Source organism: Chinchilla lanigera, unplaced genomic scaffold (assembly GCF_000276665.1).
Source record: "Chinchilla lanigera isolate Chin_1 unplaced genomic scaffold, ChiLan1.0 scaffold00102, whole genome shotgun sequence".
Lineage (NCBI taxonomy): Eukaryota > Metazoa > Chordata > Mammalia > Rodentia > Chinchillidae > Chinchilla > Chinchilla lanigera.
In genome coordinates, this window is record NW_004955503.1 from 2,703,988 (window position 1) to 2,731,760 (window position 27,773).

At 34.9% G+C, this 27,773-nt stretch overlaps 1 protein-coding gene across 2 annotated transcripts in view; it reads left to right on the forward strand.

The window, feature by feature from the left end:
* Positions 1–27,773, forward strand: part of Diaph2 (diaphanous-related formin 2) — an 807,533-nt gene that overhangs the window by 379,054 nt on the left and 400,706 nt on the right. For both annotated transcript variants that reach the window (XM_013505853.1, XM_013505854.1), the window contains exons 21-22: positions 7,211–7,312; positions 19,755–19,994. In XM_013505853.1, coding sequence (XP_013361307.1) covers positions 7,211–7,312; positions 19,755–19,994 — 342 coding nt within the window. The remainder of the gene's footprint in view (positions 1–7,210; positions 7,313–19,754; positions 19,995–27,773) is intronic.

A 27,773-nucleotide genomic window follows, 5' to 3' on the forward strand; every position in this document is an offset into this window, starting at 1 on the left:
TTCCCGGTACCGGAGAAAAACCAAAAAAAAAAAAAAAAAAAAAAAAGAATCTTCATAATTCAGTACGTTGTGTGTTGGGACATACGTAGTTAATGGACTCATGTGAAATAAAAAGCAGTTTCAAAATTTTGATGCCTGCAATTTCCCATTGCTGTGGTGTGGACCATCATTCTTCTCTGTCATCATTTGTTCTACTCCTGTATCATGAGTCTTCAACTGACAGTTGATTTTAGGGAAACTTTGTGAAGCCTACCCTGCAGGAAGTCATGATTTAGGTGAAGAATTCATGGGTTAAAATCACAGCTCTGTTGCCAGTGCACTATGAGCAGGCTACATGGTCAAGAAGTGCTCATTGAAGGAGAGCTGTATTGCTGGACATGAGAGATTAGGTCCCATATTTACAGGAAATGGAGTTGCAAGAAATTCAAGCCAGAGTTTGGGGCTTGGACAGTTATGCGATCTTCCAGAAGATTACCTGATTGTATGTGTCATTCTGTATGTTCTTTTTTCAGTACTTAAAGTCATCTTTCAGGTTTAATATGGTTTATTTTTTTATTTTACAGTGCCAATAAAAATTTGCATCAAAGGAATACTTTCCATATTTACATTTTACATTATTTTAAATCATATAAATTAATGTAGGGTGCAGTATGTTTCCATTGCCAACAGGATCATGACATCAGCAAGGGTTGAGTTTCAGATCAACATGTTTCCTTTTATAATTACAGAAGAGATAGATAGATAGATAGATCCTCTATTAATCCTTTTGCTACAGAGCTAGGACACTTGGAAGATCTTAATTTAAATTACATTAGGATATATTTAGATATAACATGATTTCCTTAGCTCAGATTTATGACTATGCTATGTAAAGTGAGTGTTGAACCTGAAAGACATTTTGCCAGGAATAATTGTCAGAGCTAATGCTGGGATTGTTTGAAAGCTTAGAAGATTGTGTGTAAAGGCCTTGCCTGTTTGCAGGATGGACCATTACGTGAAGCTGACGAGATAGGGGTGAGGAGTCAGTAAGGAAGGGTTCTTTAAATTTGTTGCATTTGTGTTCTTGATTGTTATCTAGGTAGGAAGTGAGTTACAAACATTGAATATGAAGATATGTAAGCACAGCGTGAGCTGGAGATGTTCATTTGGCCAGGATATTAATCCTAAGAGAGTAAGACACTGAGTGTAGTTGGAATGTTTAGTCTCAGAAGTTTGAATAATTTCCTTAGGAAAATTTCCCTTACTGGAAAATTTAAAGATTAAATAGGTAAGAAATCAATAAAAGCCTTCCTATATTTAAGACACAAAAAACAACTGTTATACTTCATGACCAGGAACATTTTCTTCAGGTTTTCAATGCTTTTGCTTTCTTTTATCAACGAATGTTTCTTGGAACAGTGGCTCTATTGAATTATAAAAGTCCTTGTGAATGCTCTAACCAGTTAGTGATCATTTTAACATGCTTTAGTATGGAGACCTTACCCTCTAAGAATTATAAAAATGTTAAGAATTTCAAGTCAAAGAAAAATAACTGGCTTATCACTACCTGACAGAAAATATATTTTGTATCAAAAAAGTACTGTCTCTTATATCATGATTGTATTTTCACTGCGTAAACAGGAGTGTATTGGACCTCTCATTTTCCTAACAGCAGAATTTTTAGTGGCTACTGTGAGGATCACATAAAAGGCACCCAGTCCATATTGGATGTAAAGATGGATAAAACACAAAATTAGTATAGAACCAGGCTCTGGCATCAAACTGAACTCAGAGGAAAGAAGAATAAGATACCAGTGAGATTTAAGAAACTTAAATACACAACACACACCTATACACACACACATACACACACAATTTCAGCCACAAGAAATTATGAAAAATGTGGCATAGAAAATTATAATAGTTAAGGAATTTAGTTTTCCAATTAAGCAAAATGAGAGAGAGGTGTGTTAAAATGCGACTTAATCAAGACTTCAGTGGAAACATTTCTTACTTGGATTTAACAAATATTTACTGTGCAAGTTAAAATGATATATGTCTGTGTACCTACGCACCGACTGACCCACCGACCCACCTCACAATCTATCTGAATGCAGTAATGTTTTAAGAAAAATATATTAACCCCATTCTGTTTGTGAGGGGAAGGATTGACATAATCAGAGTGAACCTAACTCGACTTTCTCATTACAAAAATGACTTAATAAGATATAAGACAAAAAAGAAAGGTTATGTTTTGGCAAGAAAGAAAGGGCATTATGGTTCAATACTTTTACTTAACTAACCTTTAAGTATGCAATTAACATTTAAAGGAAATAAAGTTTTGGGAGCCTTATAAAGTTTTAAAGTCTATGGTCTGTTAAGAGAAATTCCTTCAGAGAGCACTGACAGTTATCAGAAAGTGAATTTGTGATTGCATAAAAGATGAAATAAAAATCTTCTCACAGGGTGATATAGTTACTGCTTCCTCCTTTGTTGTTTTCTACATGCTTGTCAACTCATTGACATTTTCTAGGATGAAACTTTCATGCTGACCCAGAATTTATCTTTTGAATATACTCTGAAGTATATGGGGGGAAAAAGATGCTCGGTAGTAAGTGGCAACAGGAAGAGGGAGCAATAGAAGGGGTTATGCTTTGAAACTTTACAGGAAACTCACAGTGTGTCACAATCTATTGTATTCAAAAATTTATGGTTTCTCGCTTCTGTTTCTATGAATAGCTTTTCACTTTACAGCGTGTGTACAGGGTATCTGAACTATCAACTCACCTTTGCAATTTATTTAGAGAACAGAAGCAGTTGTAATGTCAATGAAGCGCTAAATTGAAGCCCTGTTTTAATTTTTTTTACAATAGAGGCCTTACATAATATGAATGTTAAAATACCAGCCTGATCTGTGTCTGTTTGCCTGTGTTTTCCTTGCTTTTGTTCCTAGCTCCTATGCAAGACCCCAGCTCTTTTTAGAAGCCCTTATGTTATGTGTTTCTAGGGAGTTCAGGGAATTGGCTTGCACATTCTACAAATAAATTTTTTCAGCCTCCATGTAGCAGCTGCAGGTAATTTTCTTAGTTTTCTGTTTGAACTCCTCCCGTTGGGATAACTGTGTCTGGGCGAGGGAGAGAATTTCCCATGGGCCACAGCTGGTGGTATACTAAAGATTTGTAGTTGTCAAGGTTGTGGGCTGTTCAGTGGAACTATAGAAGATGTCTTCCTCTTTCCTATGTTTGTTTGTTTGTGTTGAAATAAAATCCAGGGCCTCATGCATGCTAGGCAGGTACTCTGCCACTGAGTTACGCCTCAGCCCCTTTCCTTTTTTTAATGTACTTGATTAGATAGCCAGATCCTGGAGACACATTCAGGAAATAAACAGTATCATGCACCCAGAATCAGCTCAGCCCTTTCCAAATTGCAGGCTTTCTTTCTGGACTTTGCCTGTTTGCTTGTTACTGGCTTCCCTTACTTTAGAGATTTCTCTCCAAGGAGGCCCCTTAGACATCCACACAAATATACTTCAGGCTGATTCATAAGAGCGTATGCAGCAGGCGCAGCTGTGCCTGAAACCCCTACATTTTTTTCCCCCATTTTCTCTCTCGATATACTTTTGGTGAGTTAGGTGAAAAAGATTGGAGGCAAGTGAATATTACTATATCTCTCCTCTGTGTCTTCTTACCTTCCTATTCTCTTCAAAATTTTGTGGGCAAAAAATATATTATTTCCTCAATTTTATATGAGTTTACCATGTATATGAAACAATAAGATTTTAAAGCATTGACTACAATGACTACTTTCAACATGGGTTATACAAGTACTGAACTCAAGTACTGAAACAATATGTACTAAAATAGTAATTTGCATCTGCCACACATTTGAGAAAGTGTGTTTCATTCTAATCATTATATGGGAATAGAACCTACTAAGCACTGGTGGTTTCATAAGCTTATAATTATAATATGGTATCCAGAGTTAGGCTGTGTCCAAGTCCACTGAATGCGTGAAAGGTTTCATATAAACAGAGAAAGAGATAATGTTCCACCTCCCACTGTTGGAGCTTACGTTCAGAAGATGAGTTAACAGGTTATCTGTAGCTAAAAGTGAAATAAAATAACAGACTATTTCACATTCTGAGCTCAAATTCTATTTTAGGCTCAATTCATTCTGGAGCACTTATTTTCACAGTTAAAACTTTAAGAACAGTTAAAATATGCAGTTTTAAATGTACTCAATTGAATTTTCATAATTTTAATACTGTTCTCAATCTTTATAATGTAGTTTTATTGTAGTGAAAATTACTCATATTTCCAAAGTGATCCTTTCTTTCTTTTAAAATACTTTACAAAAAACACACTAACAGAAGCATTTTAAAAGTTGAGTAATTTCCATGCGTCAAAAATATTTTGGAACAATGAAAGTAATGCCTTGTAAAATAATTTTTTATTTTATAAGACAAAATATTAATCAAACAAAATATGGGTGTGCTTCATGTCATTTCAACGTGTGTATATGTAGTTCTATCCATATCTATTTATTTGAAGTCAGAGAGCACAGTACTGTCACATTTGAGTCTTATTGGTTGGATATTGGGTGCCATTGCTGTTCTAGAATTTAACAGGAGACAGAAGTAAGTGGGAGGAGAGAAAAGATACATCTGCAAAATAAAAGGTCACTTACAATGGGCTACGAGACACTTTTTTCTGAAGAACTTATGCTCCCTTTTACTTAACCTAGTTAAATTGTTAATGTAGAAAATAAAAAGCATAAAACTTACCATTACCCATTTTAAAGTGTATAAATAAGTGGCATTAAGTATGTCTATGTTGTTGGGGCTGGGGATTTAGCTCAGCGGCAAAAGCGCCTGCCTGGCAAGCGCAAGGTTGTGAGTTAGCTCCCGGTACCGGAGAAAAACCAAAAAAAAAAAAAAAAAAAAAGTATGTCTATGTTGTTTTGCAATCATTGCCATCAGCATTATTTCCAGAGCTTTATCCATTCCCAAAGATCTTTGTACCTGGTGAGGAATAACTCTATACCCTTCTTCCCCACCTCCTGGTTACCTCTGTAGTCTCACTAAGAATTTATCTATTCTAGATACTTCACATAAATGGAATGATGTGATGTTTGCATGTTTGTGTCTGTCTTATCTCACTAAGCAAAATATTTTCAAGGTTTATTCTTATTGTGGCATGTATCAAGTCTTCATTTGTTCATTACAAATAATAATCTTATTCAAGATTCAGTTGTACCTACATGCCACATTGTTTCAGTTCATCTGTTGATTGGGTTTTTCCACCTTCTGAACATTGACTAATAATGCTATGGACATTTGTGTGCAGTATGTGTTTTTAGTTCCTTTGTGTATATACCTGAGTGTATTAGTCATGGTTCTCCAGTGAAACAGAAGCATAGCATATACATATAAAGTGACTTACTATGAGGAATTATATATTTCAGTAGCGTATAAGCATGAACAGACTTACTATGAGGAATAGGCTCAGTCCAATAGAGAGTTTTAGAAGTCCCATCTTCTGCCACTTCCAAACTAGAGACCAAGGAAAACCACTGGTATACTCTCAGTTCAAGTTCAAGGGGAGTTTATGGTGTAAATTCAAGTCTAAGGAAAGGAGACTATTTTACTTCTCCCTTACAGACTGTAAAGTTTTACTTCATATTTAGAGGACTGGTTCTAGGTGGGCATGTTTTATAGTCATTATACCTTTGTAATGGATTAAATGTCCTTTAATAATGTTTCTCATTACTTTTTTATTAACATACAGCCTTTTTTTCCCTCAAAAATATGGAAACCTCACCTACCCTTTGCTATTTATTACATGGAATATCTTTTCCACCCCCTCCACACATACTTTTCGTGTCTTTTGATCTAAAGTGAATGTTTTATACAGGTCATATAGATGGATCATTTTGTAATTCATTCATATAGATGGATCATTTTGTAATTCTATAAAGGGAACTCTTTTATAGAAATTAATCCATTTATAAGTAAATCATTTATGAGTAATGGCTTTTGTTGAAATGTAGCTATTTTCTATATGTCTTAAATTTTTTGTTGCTTGTTTTCTCCAGTACTGTGTTCTCTTCTGTATTCAGTTATATTTTTAATGTACCACATTTATTCCACTTTTTATGATTTCAGTTATTCGCTTAGTTTTTACCTTGGAAATTACTTAAAAAATGTAGTTCTAATGATGTCACCTTGATTTCAGTAGCATACAATCACTCTTCCTGTCCATTTCTGTCTGAAGTCTTTATTTTTATTTTCACAGATTATCTTTTTACCTTAAACAGTCATTAAAATAGATTAACAGTTATACCTGTGTACATTTGCCTTTTCTGTGGTGATGGTAGTGGCGATGGTGGTACTGGAGATTAAGCATGGGGCCTTTTCACTGAGCTACATCCCCAGTCCTATTTATATTTTGAGACTGGGCCTTGCTGAGTTGCTAAGTTCTCCAGGCTGGACTCAAACTTTCTATCCATCTGCCTCAGCCTCCCACCATAGTGAGATTCTAGTGAGCCACCACGTCCCACTCTGCATTTGCCTTTTAAATCTTACAGGAAAATGGTAGGAGATTTCAGCATGTTTACTTTGGAAAGCCATAACCTTCAATTCATATGAGGCTTCAAACTGGAAAATTTATACTTTTCCATCACTTTTCTTTGATTCTCCATTTAAAGTAGGAATGACCTCTATACTTAAATACAGATATTATAAATAATGAAGGATTTTTATAGGCCAGGTGTGGTTAACAAGATTAAAGAAGGCTGCAACTTTTATAAATAGAATAATAGAATTGATATTTTCCCTTACTATGGGTCCACATGAGCTAATACTACACATTTTTTTAAATTTTAGAATAATTATTGTGATAGGAAATCAAGCTTAAAAATATGCTATGCATTAAAGTTTTGGAAGGTTACACAATTTTGGAATGCCATATATTCCTATATAATATTTTATTTAACATTTATGCTCTATAATACATAGAAACCAAACAAATTTATATGTTTCTATATTTTATTATCATTCATATTTAGAAATTCAATATGTAGATAAAATGGAAAGGGAAAATACACTGGTACTATACCACTATCACAGTAAAAAAAGAAAATTTACTACACTAATTAATCACTGTTAGAATTGTTATTGCATGTTTTAAAATCCTAATAAAATTCTAAACGTTTATACTTTTATTCTTCTTAGAACCTTATAAAACATCTTCCTGAGCAGAAGGTACTCAATGAATTGGCACAGTTTAAGAATGAATATGATGACCTTTGCGAACCTGAGCAGTTTGGAGTAGTGGTATGTATTAAGCACAAAAACCCACAAACTCAGGCCAGGGATGTACCTCAGCGGCACAGCACCTGCCTGGCAAGCACAAGGTCCTGAGTTTGATTCCTGGTACCAAAAGAAAAAAAAAAAAGCCCAAAAACTCAGCTGGGAGGTTAATATTTGTCAAAAACAAGTGAAAAGAAACACATTTCAGTTGTTGACTATTTTTTGTTACTGTATAATCACATAATTAAATATAATATTGTGAGAAAAAAATCTTTATTTACCTGGTATATTTGTCATGGTATTGAAAAATAGCTAAATTAAAATTTTCATTTGCAAAATAGCTCATTATATGTTCTCAAATCTTTATAACAGCATGGATGTTCAATTCTAGTAATATATACAAAGGTATATGCAGTATTGTATCAGATATTTCTTCTTCCATTTAGATCTTGATATTACATTTTGGCCCCCTAAAACCTATGCTAATATAAAAGGGTAATAACTCTATAAATATTAGGATAAACACTGGAGTCTCTTTTCTGTAATGTGTATTGTGTTTAACAGGACACAGGTATCTTCACACTTCTTGTTGAGTCATTCATTGATTAAAAGCATGAATTGTAGTATTTCTGCTATGAAAAATGTCTTACAGCTATGCCTTGTGCGGTTATATCATCATATGGTTAAATTAGTATTATTAGAGTGAATTATTTTTCCTTATCTCTCCACTATCAGTGATACAAAGGTGAGTAGGTATAAATTATATATTGGAGAGTATAGTTACATGTTTTAAGTATTCTGCAAGAATATTATTCAAATAATTGGCAAAACCAATGAGAAGAAACAGAGAATTGTGATATATATTTAATTTCTTGCAGAAAAAGTTATTTTTTATCTAGGTGTTCAATGCATGGTTGTTTGCTATATGAGTGAACATTTCCATTATGGTTGCTAGCTTTACTCTGACCTCATGAACATTTTTCATCAGCATACTAAGAATTTACAAATTACTATTAGACTTACTAGTCACACACTATTTCCTTATCCAAAATATTTTATCATTTTAGTACCTGTATTTTAGAAGTCACTGATTTGGTACTTTGCAGTTTAAAAATTCTGCTTATAATCAAACTGATAGATGGGACTGAGCATGTTTCTTTTGAACTTGTGCAATAAGTGCTATCCCATATTTAGAGTTCTTAAATTCTAAGACCTATATTGATCTAAAAGGGTTTTTTGTCAAGTGCTTGAGAATAAAACCAATCATGTGTATTTAGGAGCACTTAGAACATAGAGAGGTAACCTGTAAAATATATTTCTCTTATTTTTGAGAAAAGCAAATTAGTCAACTACATCTGCTAGTGATTATTTATTAACTAGTAGCACTTTAGTGCAATGTTAAATGACAAAATTTTATAGAGCAAAGTCCACCTTGAAATCTAAACTGCTTAGATTCATGTTGTAGTTGAAGTAGGAATATGTACCATCTTAAAATTCAGCTGTATCATGATAGTTATGAGTTTCACAGTAGGTACACTACATACTTTTTCTGAAGCTGTTTTTTTCTGAATGCAGTTTATCTTGGAAGATGCATTAGTTTGCCAAGCAAGTCCTTCAAGAGGAATATCCGTGTATCATACTGAGGAAATGAAGTTTAGGGACATAAAAAGCAATATACCTTCTGAACTAAAGGCAAAACAGAAAGTGGAAGATATTTCTTGTTTATGCACACAACCGTAAATAATTCTGGGGCTGTGTGTATATGCATTCACCTAGGCCTCTTATTTACTCTTATATACTTAGATGTATATCTGAGGTTGAGGGAATATCAAAGCTATTACAAAGCAGTTTATACTGTGTAAATTATCTAAAACTTTATCAATCAGGATTTGTCAAACAAAGTTTAGATAATCTCACCTTAAGGAAAATACCTTTGGGTCAATCGTATATCTTAGTCTTTTAAGCATTTATGCTTTGTTGTGGTAAGAAAATTATCTTGTATAAAGTAGACAGTAACTAAATATTTAATTGAATTACAGGATAGTTATGAAGTGTAAGACAGGTTAAAAAATGGCATAGTTTGGAGCTCTAAAAGGTTTGCTAACACATTGCAAAATTAAATTACTTCTGTATGAGTATATGTAAATATTTTTAACCTTTAAACATATATTGATAGTCTATTATGAGTACAATGTTAGAAATACCTAGATTTATCTGCACAAATGACAGGGACTCCAAGCTGGAGAGACTTCTCCCCTCTACTTTCTTCTCCCTTTGACATTATGAATGTATTCTTTTTAAAAGTCTGTCTTTATCATATGAATTCTGTATCCAAATCCTTTACTGGCTCTCTGCATTTATAGGATAAAACTCAAGGTCTTATACATTCTCATTCTACCTCTAATTTCTTGTCCAACCAGAACCTGCAATATCTCGCCTACCTACAGAGTTATCTGTGGCTATGTCTTTTGCTTTGTGATTGTTTTAGATAGGTCTCCTTGTGCTGCCCAGGCTGATCTCAAATTCATGCGATCAAAGGATTGTCCTGTGTCCACCTCTGGAGTAGCCAGAGATACAAGTGTGGCCACCACCATACCAGGCTTTATGATTTTTGTCCCAGTGTTGAGGACAGAACCCAGAGTTTAGTATATGCTAGGCAAATACTGTACCACTGACCAATATCCCTAGCACCATATCTTTTATCAACTGATTCTTCGTCAAATCTCAGAGAAAGATATGCCCAATTATTATTACTAATTTTATTATCACTTTATTTATTGATAGAAACAAAAATATAATGAACTACCATGTCATATTCTATGCTAAATACTTCTGTTTCGCACCATCATAGGCATTGCGGAGAACCTAGTGAGGTTGGCATTATTACTAGCTCCATATTAGAGATTAAGAAACTGAGGCAACAAAGGAAGGCCACCTAATGTGTTCAAGGTTGCATAGTAATTAGGAGATGCAGAATCCAAAGGTGGCTGGTCTGAATTCCTAGCCAGTACTTTAGCTACTGTGTTTGAATGGTAAGGGGCGGGGCAGGTTCCACTCCATGCTAATTTACCTCTTTTAGGGTATTATTATCCCCACCCTATTTTAGGGCAGCAGTACTTCCTGGCAGCTTTACTTTATTCTGTTAGTTATTCTATGACCTCTTCAGTCTGCACTCTGCTATTCTCTTCAGAAAGATACAGGAAACACCAAGTCACTTGAGATTAATTAGTTAATTTATAGATAGATGGATGCATCACTATCTATTCATCATTGACCCTGAGGACCCTGCTGGCTATTGCCCTGCGTTTCCTAGCATCGGTTTTCTCGAGGCTTAGTCTCCATTTGCTCTCTGTTTCTGTACTTGTTCACTGTTCAACCAGCAGCAATCAGTGTTCTGCCTTAAATAATATATCAACATTGATCTAGGAAAGGTCATTAATTACCTCCTGATCACATTTAAAGTATACATCAAATCTACTCACTTTTCTCCGCTTGAACTGCTGCTACCTTTTACTCCAAGCTGACCCGACCATTCTCTAACCATTCCAGTAGCTTGTTTTTCCCACTTATACTTTGGCTCTTCTTCAAATCAGCCTCAGCCCCATCCTCGGTGTGACATTTCGATAGTAAATTTTGTATTGTAGCATATTTCGCTGCTTAAGGCATCAGTGCTATCCTGTAGTCCCAAAGCCTTACCATCACCTACAACGCACCATGACCTTACACCTGCCCATCTTTGGTACTTGGTCTCTTGCTTGGTCCCAATGTGCATCATTTTTAAGACACCTGAATTCACTGTGCTGGTTCCTGCCTTGGGAGCATTGCTCACTCTGTGCCTTTTTTCCTCATTGTTCAAGTATTAGCTTAAATTTTTGCTTTCTTAGTGAAGCCATGTCATATATTCACTAAATGTAGAACTCTCTGTCAGAATCTCAGAGAACACATTTTAAATTTTCCATTCTAGAAATTAGCATGATTTTTAATTGTTTGTCTGTGAGGTTACTTACTGAAAATCTATTACCCCCTAGATGATAAGTTCCATAGGTGCATGAATGATGTCAACTGTGTTCCCATCATGTGCCTAACAAATTTTTGTTGTGTTATGAATGCAAAACCAAGTAGACTCTTTTCATTCCTCTTAGTCTGTATCCATATGGTACTTAGTAACACTAAAGAATTTCAACTCCTTTCTAGCAACTTCTCTTCTATTCCTTTTTTTTGAGACAGGTTTCGCTGTGTAGCCAAGCTGGCCTAAAACTCCTAATGATCTTCCTGCCTCAGCCTCTGGAGTGCTGTGATTCCGCACGTGGACAACCACACCAGGGAATCTCTTCCACTGAATTTTTTTTTTTTTTTTTTTTTTGTTTTTTTGAGACAGGGTCTCGCTATGCTGTTGAGGCTCATGGTGAGCTCACTTTGTAGCTCAGACTGGCCTCGAACTCACAACGATCCTCCTGCCTCTGCCTCCTCAATTCTGGGATTACAGGCATGAACCACCACACGGGGCTTCTGTTGACTTATTAAACAATAAGTAATCTTTGCTGAGTTTATTCCTGTAGCCCTGGCCGTAGAGTTTCCACAACATGTTACTTCCTAAATGCTAAAAACAAAATCTCAACAAGCAGTAGCTGACATATGCCAGATGAGATTATTCCTACAAGATCGATGAAAATACACATGATAACCATAAAGAATGAAGTTGGCAAAACTTATCTAAGACAGTGATGGGGCTACTAAGCTTTCTCTAACCTTTTGGTTTTATAGCAGTTTCTTCTTTGGGTTTGCCTAGAATAACATGCAATTAGTTTGGGAAAGAAAAAGAAAAGAAACAAATTATGATATCTACATAGAAACCTAGAGCCCTTTCCCATGTCTAGATGCAGACCTGCTGGTGAGAGGGATATGCCAGTTCCCATACCTTCTGTGATCAATAATCCGCTTCTATAGGGGGGTAGATTGTCTGCATAGCTTCCCACTGACTTGTCTTCCAACCTGCCTCCCACGGAATTGAATTTGGAACATCGTTGTAATTACGTGCTCTATCTTTACTGGAAGAAAAGCACAGATCTATGAAATCTCTGGCAGTTAGAACCCCCAGCAGGAGCTTTTAAACTCTTCAGAGTGTGTTTGCAGCTCAGCTGCTCTCAAACCTCAGAGCTATGGAAATTCCTACTTGTCTTGCACAGGGGATAGAGACCCATACTGTGTATATCTATTAAACTAACATATCTTCTAAGAAAAACGAGGCAATAATTAGTTCTCTTAGTAATCAGTACTTTATTTTCCTTACTTCAAAAATACCCATATTTTTCAATTAACATTCTAAAGCTATAATCTCGCAGAGAGATGTTGAGAGAGTCTTGTACATGAAAATCATTAAAATGAAAAGTGTGGATTATGTGATAGTGCTGACAGCACATTGAAATGTTTCTTCTTTACAGGAATGTATGAAGGTGGGAGGTGAGAATTTGTGCCTGTATTTGGAAGTCAACTATAAAGTTGCTGTGGTTTTCAACTTTTTAAAAGCTTCATAAGAGTTTGTAAGCTCTATTCATGATAGCTTAACCAGCTGGAAAGGAAATTCTTAAAAGCTTTCTTTTCTCCTACATATCATCAGAAACAATTAGCTGGGGTAGAAAATTCCGTGTCCTCTTTTCTATATATAGGAAATCATTTTCAGGCTTTCATATTCATAGGAAAAGTTATATTGTTCTTCATTTTACCTCCTTGCACTCCGAGTGTTTTGATATGTAATGCCCTGCCTGTTTCCATTTTGTTTCTGTATGTAGGAATGCTAGCTCTTAATTTTAGATGTATATTCACTTTATCTGAGAAAAACTGACTTAATCATTGTGAGTTGAGGTGAAAAAAATTGACCGTAATTCATTCTCAAATCCTCTATTTATATCCTTGTTCATTTCATTAACTTCTCATAATAATCCATGCTCACGACAAGATTATGTTTCCATCAGCTTTTGCAATAAAGCAAGGTGTTTAAAAATCACTTGAAAATTGATTATTCATAGTGGCTTTGTGGATTTTAATCAATTTTGCAATTGATTGCTTTTCATTAAATTTTAAAAGTGAAAAAGTGTCATGTCTTATTTTTTCTTCATGTATCGCTAATTCCTAGAGTTTTAATGGCCTTTTTTGGCCTCAAAGTGTTGTTTTCAGAAAGATATTTTGAAATACTTGTTTGACTTCTTAGTGTGATTCTTCTGAGTTTTACAGTGTCTTTGCAGACAGACATTGTTATTGTGTCTTGTTCCAGACTAAAGGCAAGTAGATGTTTGTTGGTGCTTAATTTACACATATCACTATCTTTGGGGAAATAGTCTCTATCAGCACCTCATTTTTCCTGTGTAGAGTGCGTTTTCAATACTACTTTTCTGAAGCTTTCATTCACAGATTAACTAGGGCTCTTATCTCTCATGACATCTAACATATAAACATTTGCCATTTACTCCCTATAGCAGGTGCGCTTTGCATTTGCTTATTAACCCTACTGATTGTTTGTGTAGGCCAGGGACTGGATTTGGTGTAAGGAGTGTATAATGAGTAGGAAAGGTCTTGGCCTTGAGGAAGTCATTGTCTATAAGAAGATTAGCAGTTTATTTAATAGAGAATCACAGCTGTCTCTGCTTTATTTCCATATTTCCAGGCAGAATTTGTCTTAGCCATTGACTCTGAATTTCTCTTTTGTAGGTAGTTTTGTAACCATCTGACATAAATCCATGAATGTGGATTTACTGTAGTCACAGGTACAAAGTTATTTTGAATAGCCAGTGGACAATGGATCATAACAGTGTGTATTCATTGCAAATTTATCTGTTGACTCTAATGAGTTCTTAACATTTATGTTTTGAAGAGACTCATGTTCCAGTTATGCTCATCTATGACTGGCATTAAAGGGATATTTCTTATTTCTTGCCCATAACTTTGAGTCTTTTTAATGTCATAGTTATGCTTACACACTGATTAACTTGGCTGAACCTTAACAAATGTTTCTTTAGTGAAATGTAGTGCATACAAATTTTTTATTAGTATGTATTTATATTTATATAACTTTTTCATCGTTTGTGGAAATTTGGCACAGGTACATGATACATCATAATTCCTTTCTTATCCCCTTTTCCTTCCCTTCCTCCACATGATCTCCTTCCCTTTTTTGGGGGGTTGGTACATGTTTGCAATTCATATTGATTACATTCCTTGTGAGGAGTTAGTACATGTCCCCAACACATCTTAGTTCGTTTTGCATTACCCTTCCCTCCCACCCAAACCCCTTCCTCTGTGTCGCAATGTACTTCCTCTTTGAGAATGATCTATCTCTAAAGGGGTGTTTTGTAACAGTGCAAACGGAAAGATAATAGAAATAACATAAAGCTCACATGTGAGTACAGCAGTACCATGTGGCTCTTTCCTCCTTACTCACATATGATTTTTGCACTCATGCCTTTTTTTTCTTTTTCTGTCTATTCTTGTGATCGTTTGGTAGTAGATCAACATTCACTAGCTGTATAGGTATAAAGTGTATAAAATTCAAATTATATAACAAATCTGTGTCTAATTCTTTGGGGAAATAACTCACTTATGCCTGCTTTTGCTTCAGCTATCGATTTACTTTTTTAAAAGTGTAGTGCAGATCAACTAAAAAAACGAGAATTGCATGATATGAGTTGATAGACGAGTACCTTGTGACACAAGTAAATCCCCTGTATAATACAGTACCCTGATTAGCATCCTACAGCACTTCCAGGAATAATTATGAAACAAAGCATTCCAGTGAAGTAAAATGCTGCAAGGGAGCAGAGTGAAAAACACACATTTCAGCAGAGTTTTTGTTATATTTACCTATATCACTTAGGTGCACTCAAGAGCCTTTATGAGGCATGAACCTTTTAATACTTATATCTGTGGCTGGGGATTTGCCTTAGTACTTCCAATTATTTCTAAGCCTGGTTACCTGACGTATTCCCTTCCTTGCCCAAATCCTCAGATGGAGATTCAACTGTTATCTGTCAGTGTACCCTGCCCTGATAAAAAATTCACACTTACGGCTGTGAAAATTCTGATGATATGGTGAATACATACTGATTTCTGGTTCCTGTTAAGAGCTGTTCCCATATAGCTTCATCTCCTTCATAGTCTCTTAATTTCATAAGAACACATTTTCAATGATAATGTTTCTAATAGTAAAATTATATTATGAATGTAAAATGGCTTAATAGAGCACAACATGATATTTACAATACGTTCAGTGGAAAATGAGCAACTATGTTCTCCACTGAACCCTGGCAACACGTATTCCTTAATTGTGGATGATAAAAAGTTTCCTTCAGCTTTGGGAGAACAAGTAAAGACAATGTTTTCTTCCTACTGAGAATTTCTGAGTTTAAATAAAAAAGGTAAGGATGGAAATAACCATTGCTTACATTGTGTCAGTTACTATGACAGGAATTTTTCACGTTTTATCTTATTTAGTTCCTACTGCAACCTATATAGAAAATTTAGCACATCCATTTTTCTGATGAGGAAATAATGATTCAGAAATCCTAGGTAATTTGGACTAGCTCACACAGCTAGAAAGTAACAGAAGTCTAGTTTAAGCTCATGTTTCTATAAATCTAAAGCCCCTCTGTCAGCACAGCAACTATTCAGGTAACTGAAAATTCTGATGATATGGTCAATACATACTGATTTCTGGCTCCTGTTAAGAGCTGTTCCCAGGTTACTCCCAACTCTGCCAACTTGTACTACTTATCTTTTCCTAATCGCCAGGACTGTATTTCCAGATTCTACCATATATCATGATAATACCAAAAAGTCAATATATGAAGAAAGCAATATTGTTTTCCTACCATAAAGTTAGCCTTTTACTACTTACGAGAGTATTTAAGGGGGTAGAGGCCCAAAGGGTCATGGAGAATATTTAAACAGTCTATTTTTAGTTACCTTATCTTGAAGTACATAAAATTTGAGCTTGAATGTTTAGCATGGAAAATAAAGGACAATTCTAAGAAATTCTGTAGATCAAACCATTACATGAGTATCACTCCAAGGTTTGGAGTCTGAATAAGGAGAAGCTAATTGTGTCATTTTTAGTAGTAAAATGCACTCCTTGGCACCCGAGAAAGTGCTCAATAATAAATGCGAATAAAAATTTGGTAACAGAGAAGCAGTGCTTTCCATTTGCGGAGCTAGTGCCCATTCCCTTCTCACAACGCTAGACGAGGAGACTTGCAAAAGAAGGGACATTAATATGTCAGTAATTTGGCTCCTGTCCATTTATCAAAACAATGCTGCCTGATAGGAATGTTCCCAACTTTGCTGATGGGGAACCTCAATTCCAGAAAGTGAGGCAGGCTGTTCTTCCAGAAATTAGTCATCATGTGAAGGTTTCTAAATTCACTTATGTTTGACTGAAGCTGTTATTAAGCTGCACCCACCCTGCCCTCACTGTCTTGTTCTCTGATTAGTGTACTGGAGTGTATCTGGGGAAACAAATTCATCTACCCTCAATCCCGAAACAAAACACACAAGCAAACGGTGCACCACACCGAATCCGCGCCTCCTTCTGCCTTCGGTAATGCCAGCGTGGTTCTGCCTCACAACAAACGTGCAACATAGGAGACATCTTTGACTTTTTTCTCTTTTAGCTGGTAAATTGCTACATCCCATTGATCCTTCCTTAATTCTGTCTCTTGTATCCATCCCTTCCCCTCTCTTCCTGCTGTCAGCATTCTGCCTTACTACCTGTTTCTCAGATCCTTTTGAAACCTTACTCATGGTCTCTGTGCCTCTGATCTCTCCCTCTAGCAAACATAGTTACTGCTCCGAACTAGACAGTTCAATGCAGTGGTTAAGAGTCTGTATCCTGTACCCTTAGCAACTACTTTAAAAATAACGACTTTATTTTGTTATGAAATTTTGTTTTACCTTCTTTCCATAAAAGAGTCTAGACTCTAGCATGCAAATGAGAGTCCAAATCTCTAAATCTCTGATATAGAATCTGACTTTTCCTCATTTTTACATGATAATCACCTTCTCCTAGGGTTGTTTTGAGAATCAAATCAACCAGTACATATATGATATGGAAGGAAAAATGCCGGGTACAAAGTACTCAATAAATGTGAATTGCTAGTATCATTGTGTATTCTTATGTGTGCTTTTAGTCACGATACTTCATTTGGAGCTGATACTAAAAAGAAAAAAGGCCAGGTCCATACTCTGTGCCTTTGTACACTAAGGGTTGAAATACCAAGCCCAGACAGGATAAAAATACTGAAGAAATGAAGACATGTGATATCAGAATTAAATCAAGAATAAAAGATCATGTGCACCTACCTATGTTCTTTGTTTATCTGGAACCAGTGATACCCTGGTGATCTATGCCCCTATAAAACCTACCAAGCTTGGCCAGAGTAGCAGGTACTGTTGATTAGCAGCTGGTCACTTGATAGAATTAGCCCTATGACATCAAGAAGTTTGACAAAAAAATTCCTAAACATAAAAAAAATAAATTATAGAAAATATGCTTTTGTGCCAGGATTGCCAGTTACTAGTAAAGGAAAAATCAAGTGGGGTGGGGTTTGAAGACAGTAACAGAGACAGATATAAAGACGGAAAAATGTATATAGATACTTACAAGGATGCTTAAACAAACATACTCAAAGGGACATGCACATTCACATAGATAAAGACTTGGATGTCATTAGCTTCCAATTGCATGGCCTTTCCATGGACTTTTAGATACTCTGGCCTATATTATTTTCCTGTGAATAAAAACATATACCTAACCTATAAATATGTTCTCATATCATTCTCATTCTCTTTCTCTTCCTCTCTCTGCCCCTTTCTTTTGTCATCAGTTCTATATGTGTTTATGTACACCCACCTAGAAAAGCTCACATATATACTCATTTCCATTTATATCTTCTCTACTGGGAAGACTATCATTAAAAATTGTAGTTATAAGAGTTAAAGTTTTTTTCCTCAGAAGAACATCTTCAGAACTTGGTTTCTATTTACCTTTCTAGAATCATGTGTTAGTTTTGTCACCAGCTATAGTGTACACGTGTCTGTGTTATGAGTTTCAGGCTATATTGTAAGCTTTTAAAAAATAGGTAGTGTTTTCTACTTGCCATGTGAGTACTAAAGAAAGAAGAGTACAATGTGTAGAACAATATCCTCTCCCTTAAAAAAGCTACTCATATTGTGAGACCTACATAAATATGATAACAGGTAGATATCACCTACCTACTTTTTATATATCTGCCTGCCAAAAGCAAGAAAGCATATAAAAAATTAATAGAAGGCATAAGTTCACATCTGGAGAGGCAGATGCCCATGGCTAATGGGCAAATTAATTTCAAGGAAGAAAAGCTATATGCTACATTTTATTTCTATATTACAGCAGACATGATCTAAGCAACAGTTGATTTGTTACTTTTGAAGGGTACTTTCTGACTTAAAGACTTTTCTTTATGTTGTCAAATTATTTTCATGTTATTTGTGGATATCTCAGTGCCTAGTTTGTGTTCAGCATTTATATTTAAGAGAGGAAGCTGTACCTAGAAAAACTAGATATAATTAGGATAATTTGTTTTTCTTGTGTATGTGCATATATAGGTTCCTGTGTCTACTCCCTCCCATATTTCATTTGAAAAATAAAAACTATTGAAATAATTTAGAGCTAAAGGAAGTTAAAAACTAAAAGTAATTATTATTGTAAACACTATACCAGAGAGAATACAGAATGTGTACCAATACGCCAAAGTGAGTAATTAGAACCAAACCTGAACTGTTTTGAGGAAAACCAACATAGAATTCCTAAAAAATGTACTTGAAAATAAATCATGTGATGGTACCATTACCTAATTACGTAAAATCAACATCTGTCAAGTAGGTGAAATTCATTAGAATATATATAAATATTTAATATATTTTATGAGTAGAAATCATTAGTCTAAAAGATAATAAATTCTCATTCAGTGCTAGTCCTCTGATTTCAAACAGCATAGTAATAGACGCTTTTTAAGGAAATGCTCCACTTACATTTTCTGTCATCATGTACATCTTTTATCTGTGGCTCAACAAATCACTGAACTGAATTTCATATTTCTAAATTTCTGTAATTCCCCTCAGGGACAGATTTTAGCAGCTTGTATGTTACTAATGGCTGGTGATTATGCAATTAACATATAGCAACAGTTCAGCTTCAATAATAGTTTATGAATACTGTAAGGGTGATTTAATTTACTTTAAAAAACTGAATAGCTACCAGTTTTTGAAACTTCACTAAAATATTCCTGTGAAATATTTAAAAGAAACAAAAATATTTTTAGAAACCCAGAATTTTTGTGTATAGAACTTTTACAGTATCGTCTGTGAAATTACTCACACTAAAGAGATAAAATAAACTGCCTTGAATGTGTGTTCTCATAGAACATTTTTTATCTTACAGATGAGCTCAGTGAAAATGTTACGGCCTCGTCTCAATAGCATTCTTTTCAAGCTCACATTTGAAGAACACGTAAACAACATCAAACCAAGCATCATAGCAGTAACTCTGGCTTGTGAAGAACTGAAGAAAAGTGAAAGCTTTAACAGACTTTTAGAGTTAGTTCTTTTGGTTGGAAACTACATGAACTCAGGCTCAAGAAACGCCCAATCTTTGGGTTTTAAGATCAACTTCCTTTGTAAGGTAAGATCACATTTTATACTGCTAATTCAGAACCATGTTGGCTCTAGGAAGGGCTAATCTCAATTCAAATAGTACATAGATAAAAAATTAAAAGTGTCAATTTTATGGCTGGTAACATATCTCAATTAAACTAAGTCATTTAAAAAAAATCTCATTGCAGTAAAAGCGTCAATACTATGCAGATTATTTTGTAGCATGATACTTAGCTCTTGCAGGGTAAATCTTCTCAGCATTTATAGTCCATAGTTTTGTTTAGCTGTTATAAAATGGATGCAGAATTGGGTTTCAACCCCTATATGCTTATTTTATGTTTCTCCAAAAAAAATACTTGAGGAGCTATATTTAATGAGGGAGATAACCAGAAATTTATTTTGGAATATGCTTTGCCCATTGTATTCTAGGAAATAATGCTCTTCATTATTGAATAATAGTGTGTCACTAAGCGTATACTGGTTATTGAATATATTACAAAGAAGGGGACAAAATCAAGTGATAACTATTTTATTGTTTGAATTGAGCCATTTCATAGTATTTTTTTTTTTGAGAGTTTATTCTTGGGAAAAGTAAACAAAGAAACACAGAAGCCCAGATGTGATTCTATATGTCCATTTCTTGGCAAGTGCAAAAGCACCTTATTTAAGAAAAAGATCTGTCTGTTACAGAGAAAAATCTGAACAGGTTCTAAGGTGAAGACCTGTAAGGAAGCTAGAGATAAAAATAAACCTCAAAACAAGCAGACTGTCTTTGACATCTCACCGTTCATTCATTTTTTTTCGCTCGTCTGAAAACATTGCAGAACTCTGGTTAGTTCTTGAAGTATATTATAATAGGGACGGCAAATCTAGGACTGGATGTAAATTTCTTTTATGTTCATACATTAAACAGATGTGCCCTGTATGTTCATGGACTGGCATCTTAATAGGTATCAAAATGTTTTGATCCTTGTAATTTAACCTAAATAGACATAAAGAATACTTACGGATAATAAGATATATGATAACAAAAGTGTGGATTTCTTTTTATTCCGATATATTTGGGGGGATTGTGATGAAAGACAGCAAAGAAAATAGAGAATATTATCTGAACATACCAGGTTTTCTCAAGGAATCGTTTGTATTTCTTCTTATAAAAGGTTGGGAGATGTAAAATTAGTTGAAAATGTGAGGGAAAATAAGGCACTACTTGTCATAAATCAGAACAATCACAGCCAGATTTATAGGATAAAGATAACTAAAATATCATTAGAAATTTATATTAGCTATAAATTTCCCATTTAATTCATATAAAAAGATTTTAAACAAACCTAATTTGAGCAAATATGCCCCTTTATTTTTAAATGTCTTAATTCCATCTTACTGTAATTACATGAACTGATTTCTTTGAAGCAAGAATGAATAAGCCATTTATATACAGGAACAGAACAAAAGATTGCAGCAGTCTCACAGAAGCATTTGGCAGTTACATCTTATATTTTGGAGAGAGGTTTCTCCCTGTCACCTACCTGTCAAATAAAAGTTCTTCCATACAACGCTGATCTGACATCTATCACTAGAGATATGCTCAAAGGATTCAGCACAAAGATTTTTGCCAACTTCAAATGAAATAAAAATAATCTTGTGGGAAATACTATCATGTAGTAATAGGTGTTCTAAAAGACAAAGAAGTAAAGGTTTAAAAATTCCCCCTTCCAGTTTTCAGTAGAATTTTATCCTTTGGGAAATACTTACAGGGAAACACTTGTCATTAATAAAAAGAAATATCATATACATGCATGATATTCCCTTACTGTCTAGGATTAAAAAGATGTTCCTGGAATACAAAGGATTCTGAGTAATGTAAATGTCTAAAATTACAGAAATGTATTGAAGTGCATAGAAATAGCTTAAGTTTGTGTAATCTTTTCAAAATGGAATTAAGTAGTGGTATATGATTAGCTACAATTGCTGTTAAATTTCACTTATAAAGGAATGCTTGGTTGATTTTTCTCTGTGACTTTTTTTCTTTAAAAATATAGCAGGGGAATTACCCATGTAGAATACTAATAATGCTTTAACAATGATACGATTTACTGACTTATATTTTTCTAATGATAATTTCCTTTCAAAGTGATTTTAAAAGTGTGATCCACTGCTTTTCAACACAATTTATAAAGTACTTGAAAATATTCAACTAGTCAAAAAGGAGCCATGATATAAGCAGTTAAACTTACCAGATGTACCTTATACTAGGGTAATGTAAAAGTTCAGATGGTCACCATTGGCTGCTGCGATATTTGGAAAACAAAACAAAACAAAACAAAACAAAACAAAACAAAACAGGTTAACCCAAATGTCAGCACTAAAACGTGTCATTACTGCAAATATATGTGCCGCAGACACAGCGCATCATTATTGCTTGTATTACATTCACCACAAAATACTTTAATTTCAGCAGTGAAATATCACTTTGTGAGTCACCAAGCCACTACGCTGAATTGTAATAAAAATCATTTTAGTGAAGATGAGTTCCTGATGTTAGCTTTTGCCTGTACTTGCCTTTGGTTATTAAAATTCTAATCCATAGCAGTGCTACACTTCAGGCACATTTAGTTTTGTTTTCAGTGTATAATACTATATATAATCTGCATAAGAACAAAGCATTTAAAAGTGCTGAACGCTCCCTGTGGGCTTTGTGGTTATATCAGATATGGATTTATGTTTGCATGCAAGAGAAAGTGACTGACTCTGCTTAATGCAAGCAAAAAATGGAATTTATTCGAAAGATCTATAATAGCTCAGCCAGAAACTGGGGAAAAGCTGAAGAAGTGAGCCTCTAAAAGAACAGCAAAGGGCTGGGGATATAGCTCAGCAGCTCAGTGCCTGCCTGGCAAGCATGAAGTCCTGAATTCTATTCCTGGTACCCACCCCCCAAAAAAGTAAAAGAACTGCAAAATGACAGTTTATAAAATCCCGGGAGTAGAACTGAATAGCAAGTCTTTTAAAGATGTTGCCTTGGGATGTATCAGCTCCAATCACTTTCTTCCTCTTTTCCCTGCTTTTGATTCACATACTAATTAGAGAGACAGGTTATCCTGTTATAGATTACAAAAGCATTCATTGTCTACTGGCAAAGAACCTTGATTCCCAGTGCTATCAAGAGTACTTACAATGGTAGATTGCAAAGCATATTGTTACCAAAGATAAGAGTGCCAAAAGTGAAGGTGTATCAGGCAAGCACAAAGACAGTAAAACAGCAGTGATCTGCAAAACCAAGGGGATACAAAATATACAAAGGCATTCAAAAACTTTGAAAATAGCTTGTTGTGCAGTTGAGTAGCCAGGATATCTACGCATAAAACATTATGTGACATCATGGGTACAGTTGATAAATGCAAAAAATTAATAGACATTGAAATAAGTAGTTCAGAGGAGGGAGGAATCACGGGTGCTTGGGTGTATTTGTAAGTTTAAAACAGGATTTGGAAGGATACTAGGATTAAGGTATATGAAGAGAAGAAGTTATGAGGAAGAGAGAGCATTATGGGCTTAGAGTATAGCTTCCACCTTGTCAATTACTGCCCAGATGTTCATAGCTAAGGTATTTTCCTTCTCTGAACCTCAAATTCTTTGCCTACGAATGAGGACATGCACTGACTCTTATTTATTTTCATTTTTTTGGTTTGGTTTTTTCTGGTACCGGGAATCGAACTCACGACCTTGTGCTTGCCAGGCAGGCGCTGTGCCGCTGAGCTAAATCCCCAGCCTCCTTGTTTATTTTCATGTATTTTTTTCAGGGTCAAATGAAATGATCTACAATATACTCATATGTTAGAATAAGTTGAAAAATCAGGATATTAAAGAAATGATAATAGTTTTTTTAAGGATGATACATAACTAGAAAATATCAAAATGTATTTGAGGATGAATTAGAAAATCACACTGCCTGGAATATTGAGTTCATGTTGGAAACAAGCAATGACACCGGCAGGCAAGTTGTGAGAAGATATTGAGTCTTTTGTACACCAATTTGGGTATCTTGACTCTCTAACTATTTTTGGGAGTCATTCATGGCTCATTTAATAATTTATAAAAGCTAAGAAACTTTTTTGGTATTTGCACCAGAATCTTTTCCCCTCTGCCTTTAGATATTAGTGCCTTTACCTGTATTACGACATTCTGTCCAGTATACTTGGACAGAAAGGTACACCTTATGATACACTATGATGATATGCTTAAATACAGATGTGAAATATAGAAAGGTACTAACAAAAATATGTGGCTTCATTATATTGAAAATTTTAGATATCTTACTGTAGGTTATTAGGATTAACACAGTAATGTAACTGTGCTACATTTATAACATTCACCATTATGTACTGTACAATGTCTACAACAGGAGACCATATCCAAATACAATCACACATTGATGACAGAGTATTTTAGGCATCACCCCCAAAATACAAAGAAACACATGTGTTTCCTCTCTAGAAGTTGTAAGAAAGGAAGTAACATGTTTAGCTTCACTGTGACATGGAACATTTTGTTCCAAAAACTACAGTTCATGCGGAAAAATGACTACTCTGTTTATGGCAATATAATTTTCAAATATATCATTGAGGAGAAAATCTATAAAGACCTAAGACTAAAGATGTATGTAAGTACTCCAAAAATTTCACATGCCTAAACATTTTTTAGACAAAATGATATGGATTATGTCTATACAAACTTAGAATTCTAGTGTAAAAGGATGTCTAGTCTAACTCTTGAGACTACAGTGAGAAAACTGATGCTCAGAGAGATAACATACTTTGGTTACCATATTGGTCAGCTTGGGCTGCCATAACAGTATCACAGGATGGGTAGCTTAAACCATGGGGATTTATTTTATCACAGTTTTGGAGATGAGACATCCAAGATCATGATATTGGTTAGTGTCTAGTGATTCTTCTCTCCTTGGGTGGCAGGTAAACATTTTCTCTTTGCACTCGCATAGGGAGATTATAACATGCAATTCTGTTTTTCTTTCACCTTCATCTGACTCAGAAGTCATAAATTTGGATGGATATTTTACATTATATCCCCACTGCCTATTGTACAGAGGCTGATAAGAAATATAATGTTTAGATCTTTAGAAAAACTATAGTGGAAGAGACATTGCCATTAATCCCTTTCACTTCCAAAATACTTATCACATTATTCTGGCCACTTTCTGAAGCAGTTCTGGACGTCTTCTTTTGTGTCTTTATGACGAAAGATAAAAAATACATTGAGTTCTGTTGCCGAGTGCTGTCCAATGGAAAGTCAGGCACATGAAAACATTATAGTGTGTCTTTACCTACCTTATCCTCCAGATATGGCACCATGCAACTTCTGGCTATTCGCCAAAGTTAAAATGACCTTGAAATGTAAACATTTTTAGTCAATTCAGGACATTGAGGAGGCCATTATAGTGCAACTAAAGACACTCAATAAAAAGAATTTCCAGAATACTTCAGAAAGTGGCAGAAATGATGGGATAAGTGTGTTCTAAGGGAGGGGGAGTATTTGACATGATTACTGGCAGTGTGTCTTTTCCTTAATAAATTTTCTTTATAAATACCTGCTGTATGCTTTGATCATGTATCATGAAATCCTCAATAAGTGAAAACCAGGCAATTTGATTAAATAAAAGTTTGTTTTTAATGTTCAACATAAATGTTGATATTTATATGGAGAGAATTTTTTAAAATGAGAGATCTTTTTCTCACAAGTATAATGGCATGTGTTTACCAGCAAGACTACCGAATTATCAAATTTCATATAGTTTATTTGCAGATGTAAAATATATTGTTTGTTATAAATATAAACCGGCGATTCACCTTCCTACATCAGTTAATAAATAATTTAATATGGAGATACTGATTTTAAACTAAAGATAGTTTTAAAAATGACCACAGTAGTATACACTGAAATAGAATCTAGCAAATTTCAATAAACCCTGGCCAGTAGTCCACCCACTTGGCTGCCTCTGTTTTCATAGTTTATAAAGTGCTTTTCTTGTGTTCTCAAGGTTAGATATTATTAACCCTATTTGCAAACTGGAAAAATAAAGCCCAAGGAGATAATATAATTTATCCAGATTTAAAACACTAGGTAGGTGTCCAAATTGGTACTTAAATCTAGATTTACTGTTTTTAGAATAATGCCACACCCTGACTGTCCTTGCACTGTAACAGAATGGTTGGTTATATCTGGTTCATTTCAAGGAAGCATTATAGAACTTATTCTGCCACTAGCAGAGTTCTGAAAATGGAGAAATTATCTTGTAGATTTTCTTGGCATTCTGGCAGCTTATAAAACTTGGAATCTATCTTTTTAAATTCAGTTAGAAGTAACTGTAGGCATATTAATAGATATTTTCTATTCCCATAATAGAATTTAATATATCCAGGCAGTAGACCCTACCTATTTCTAATAAAATAACACCTAATCAACTGAATAAGTACTGTACTAGTGCTTGGTATTGTATGGGCTCTCAGAGCGGTTTTGTGCAGGCAGTGTTGACTGTTGTTCTCAATATTTTACAAATGAGGATCTAATCTCCAGGGAGATGGTTTACCACTTTGTTACCTCAGTAGCAAAGGCAAAGTTAGAGAGCAGTGGTTCTAGAGAAACAGAATTGTAAGGATGAATTCCTCAAATTGCTTTAGTGGTGCCTGAAATTGGCTAATTTGATGATGCCTGAAGTTGTCACGGTCTTTTCTCTTGTTGATGTAGAGCATACTGATAGTCCATAGTGTGAACTATTTGAAGTAATATGCAGAGGAGGTTATCCATTTGGTTATCCTAATTCACCACTTGTAAGATGTGAGGAACTTAGGTACTCTAAATACAATACTTACGAGCATTTTTGAAGAGTAAAATATATAATGCTGGGTATTTGCTCTTAGCATCTCTGCATAAACTACTAAAGGGAAATACTGGGCTCAAAGATTGAAATTCCCAGCTCCAGACATACATAAAGAATCTAAATGCTTCGAGGTGTGCCCTGATGGAAAATCTTTCCTTTATTCATGGGGCTGAAATTGTTGAAAATCGAACATAAGTTCTATTAGTGTGATTGGCTGAATTACAGTGCAAATTCAATGCTCAACCCCCTAGAGGTATTTGCAGTTAAAGGAAGATGCTGAACGTAAAAGAATGGGATCCTACAATTTGGATTTGTGATGTTTTGGAAGAACCTGATAAAGCTTCAACATTGAACTCCTAAACTCTGATGAGAGTATTGTACTAGCGGAAGTGATTTTCCCACCCTGAGTCCAGAGTCATCTGCACCCTCACCCTGTAGGGTAGGGTGTACCTGGGCATAGTAATCCTGTGTTACCTGTGGGGTCAGTGATGACCATCCCTGGTGTAGTTACCAAGCAAAATCCTCGGAAGTTTTACCACAAACTTTTGGCTGTAGGCCTAAAACCCCTCTCAAATCTCAGAAGCCTCCTAAAGGTAAGGTATATACCTCATACTATATAGTACTGGCTCATGAGGAGGTACTCTACACTCCTAAAGAACTTACTGAGTTTTCCAATCCTTATAAGCAGAACTCTGGGGAATGGGTGTGGGAATGAATTTTAAGGATCTGGGATAATGCTGGAAGAAACATAAACCTAGATCAGGCTGAGTTTATTGATATGGGCCCATTATGTAGAGATTCTGGGTTTTATGTCATAGCTCATGGAGATAAACAAGGTGCTGATAGTTTATTTGGTATCCCACATGAATACCTTAAAAACGCAGTTTGCAGGGGAACAACACCATATTTGAA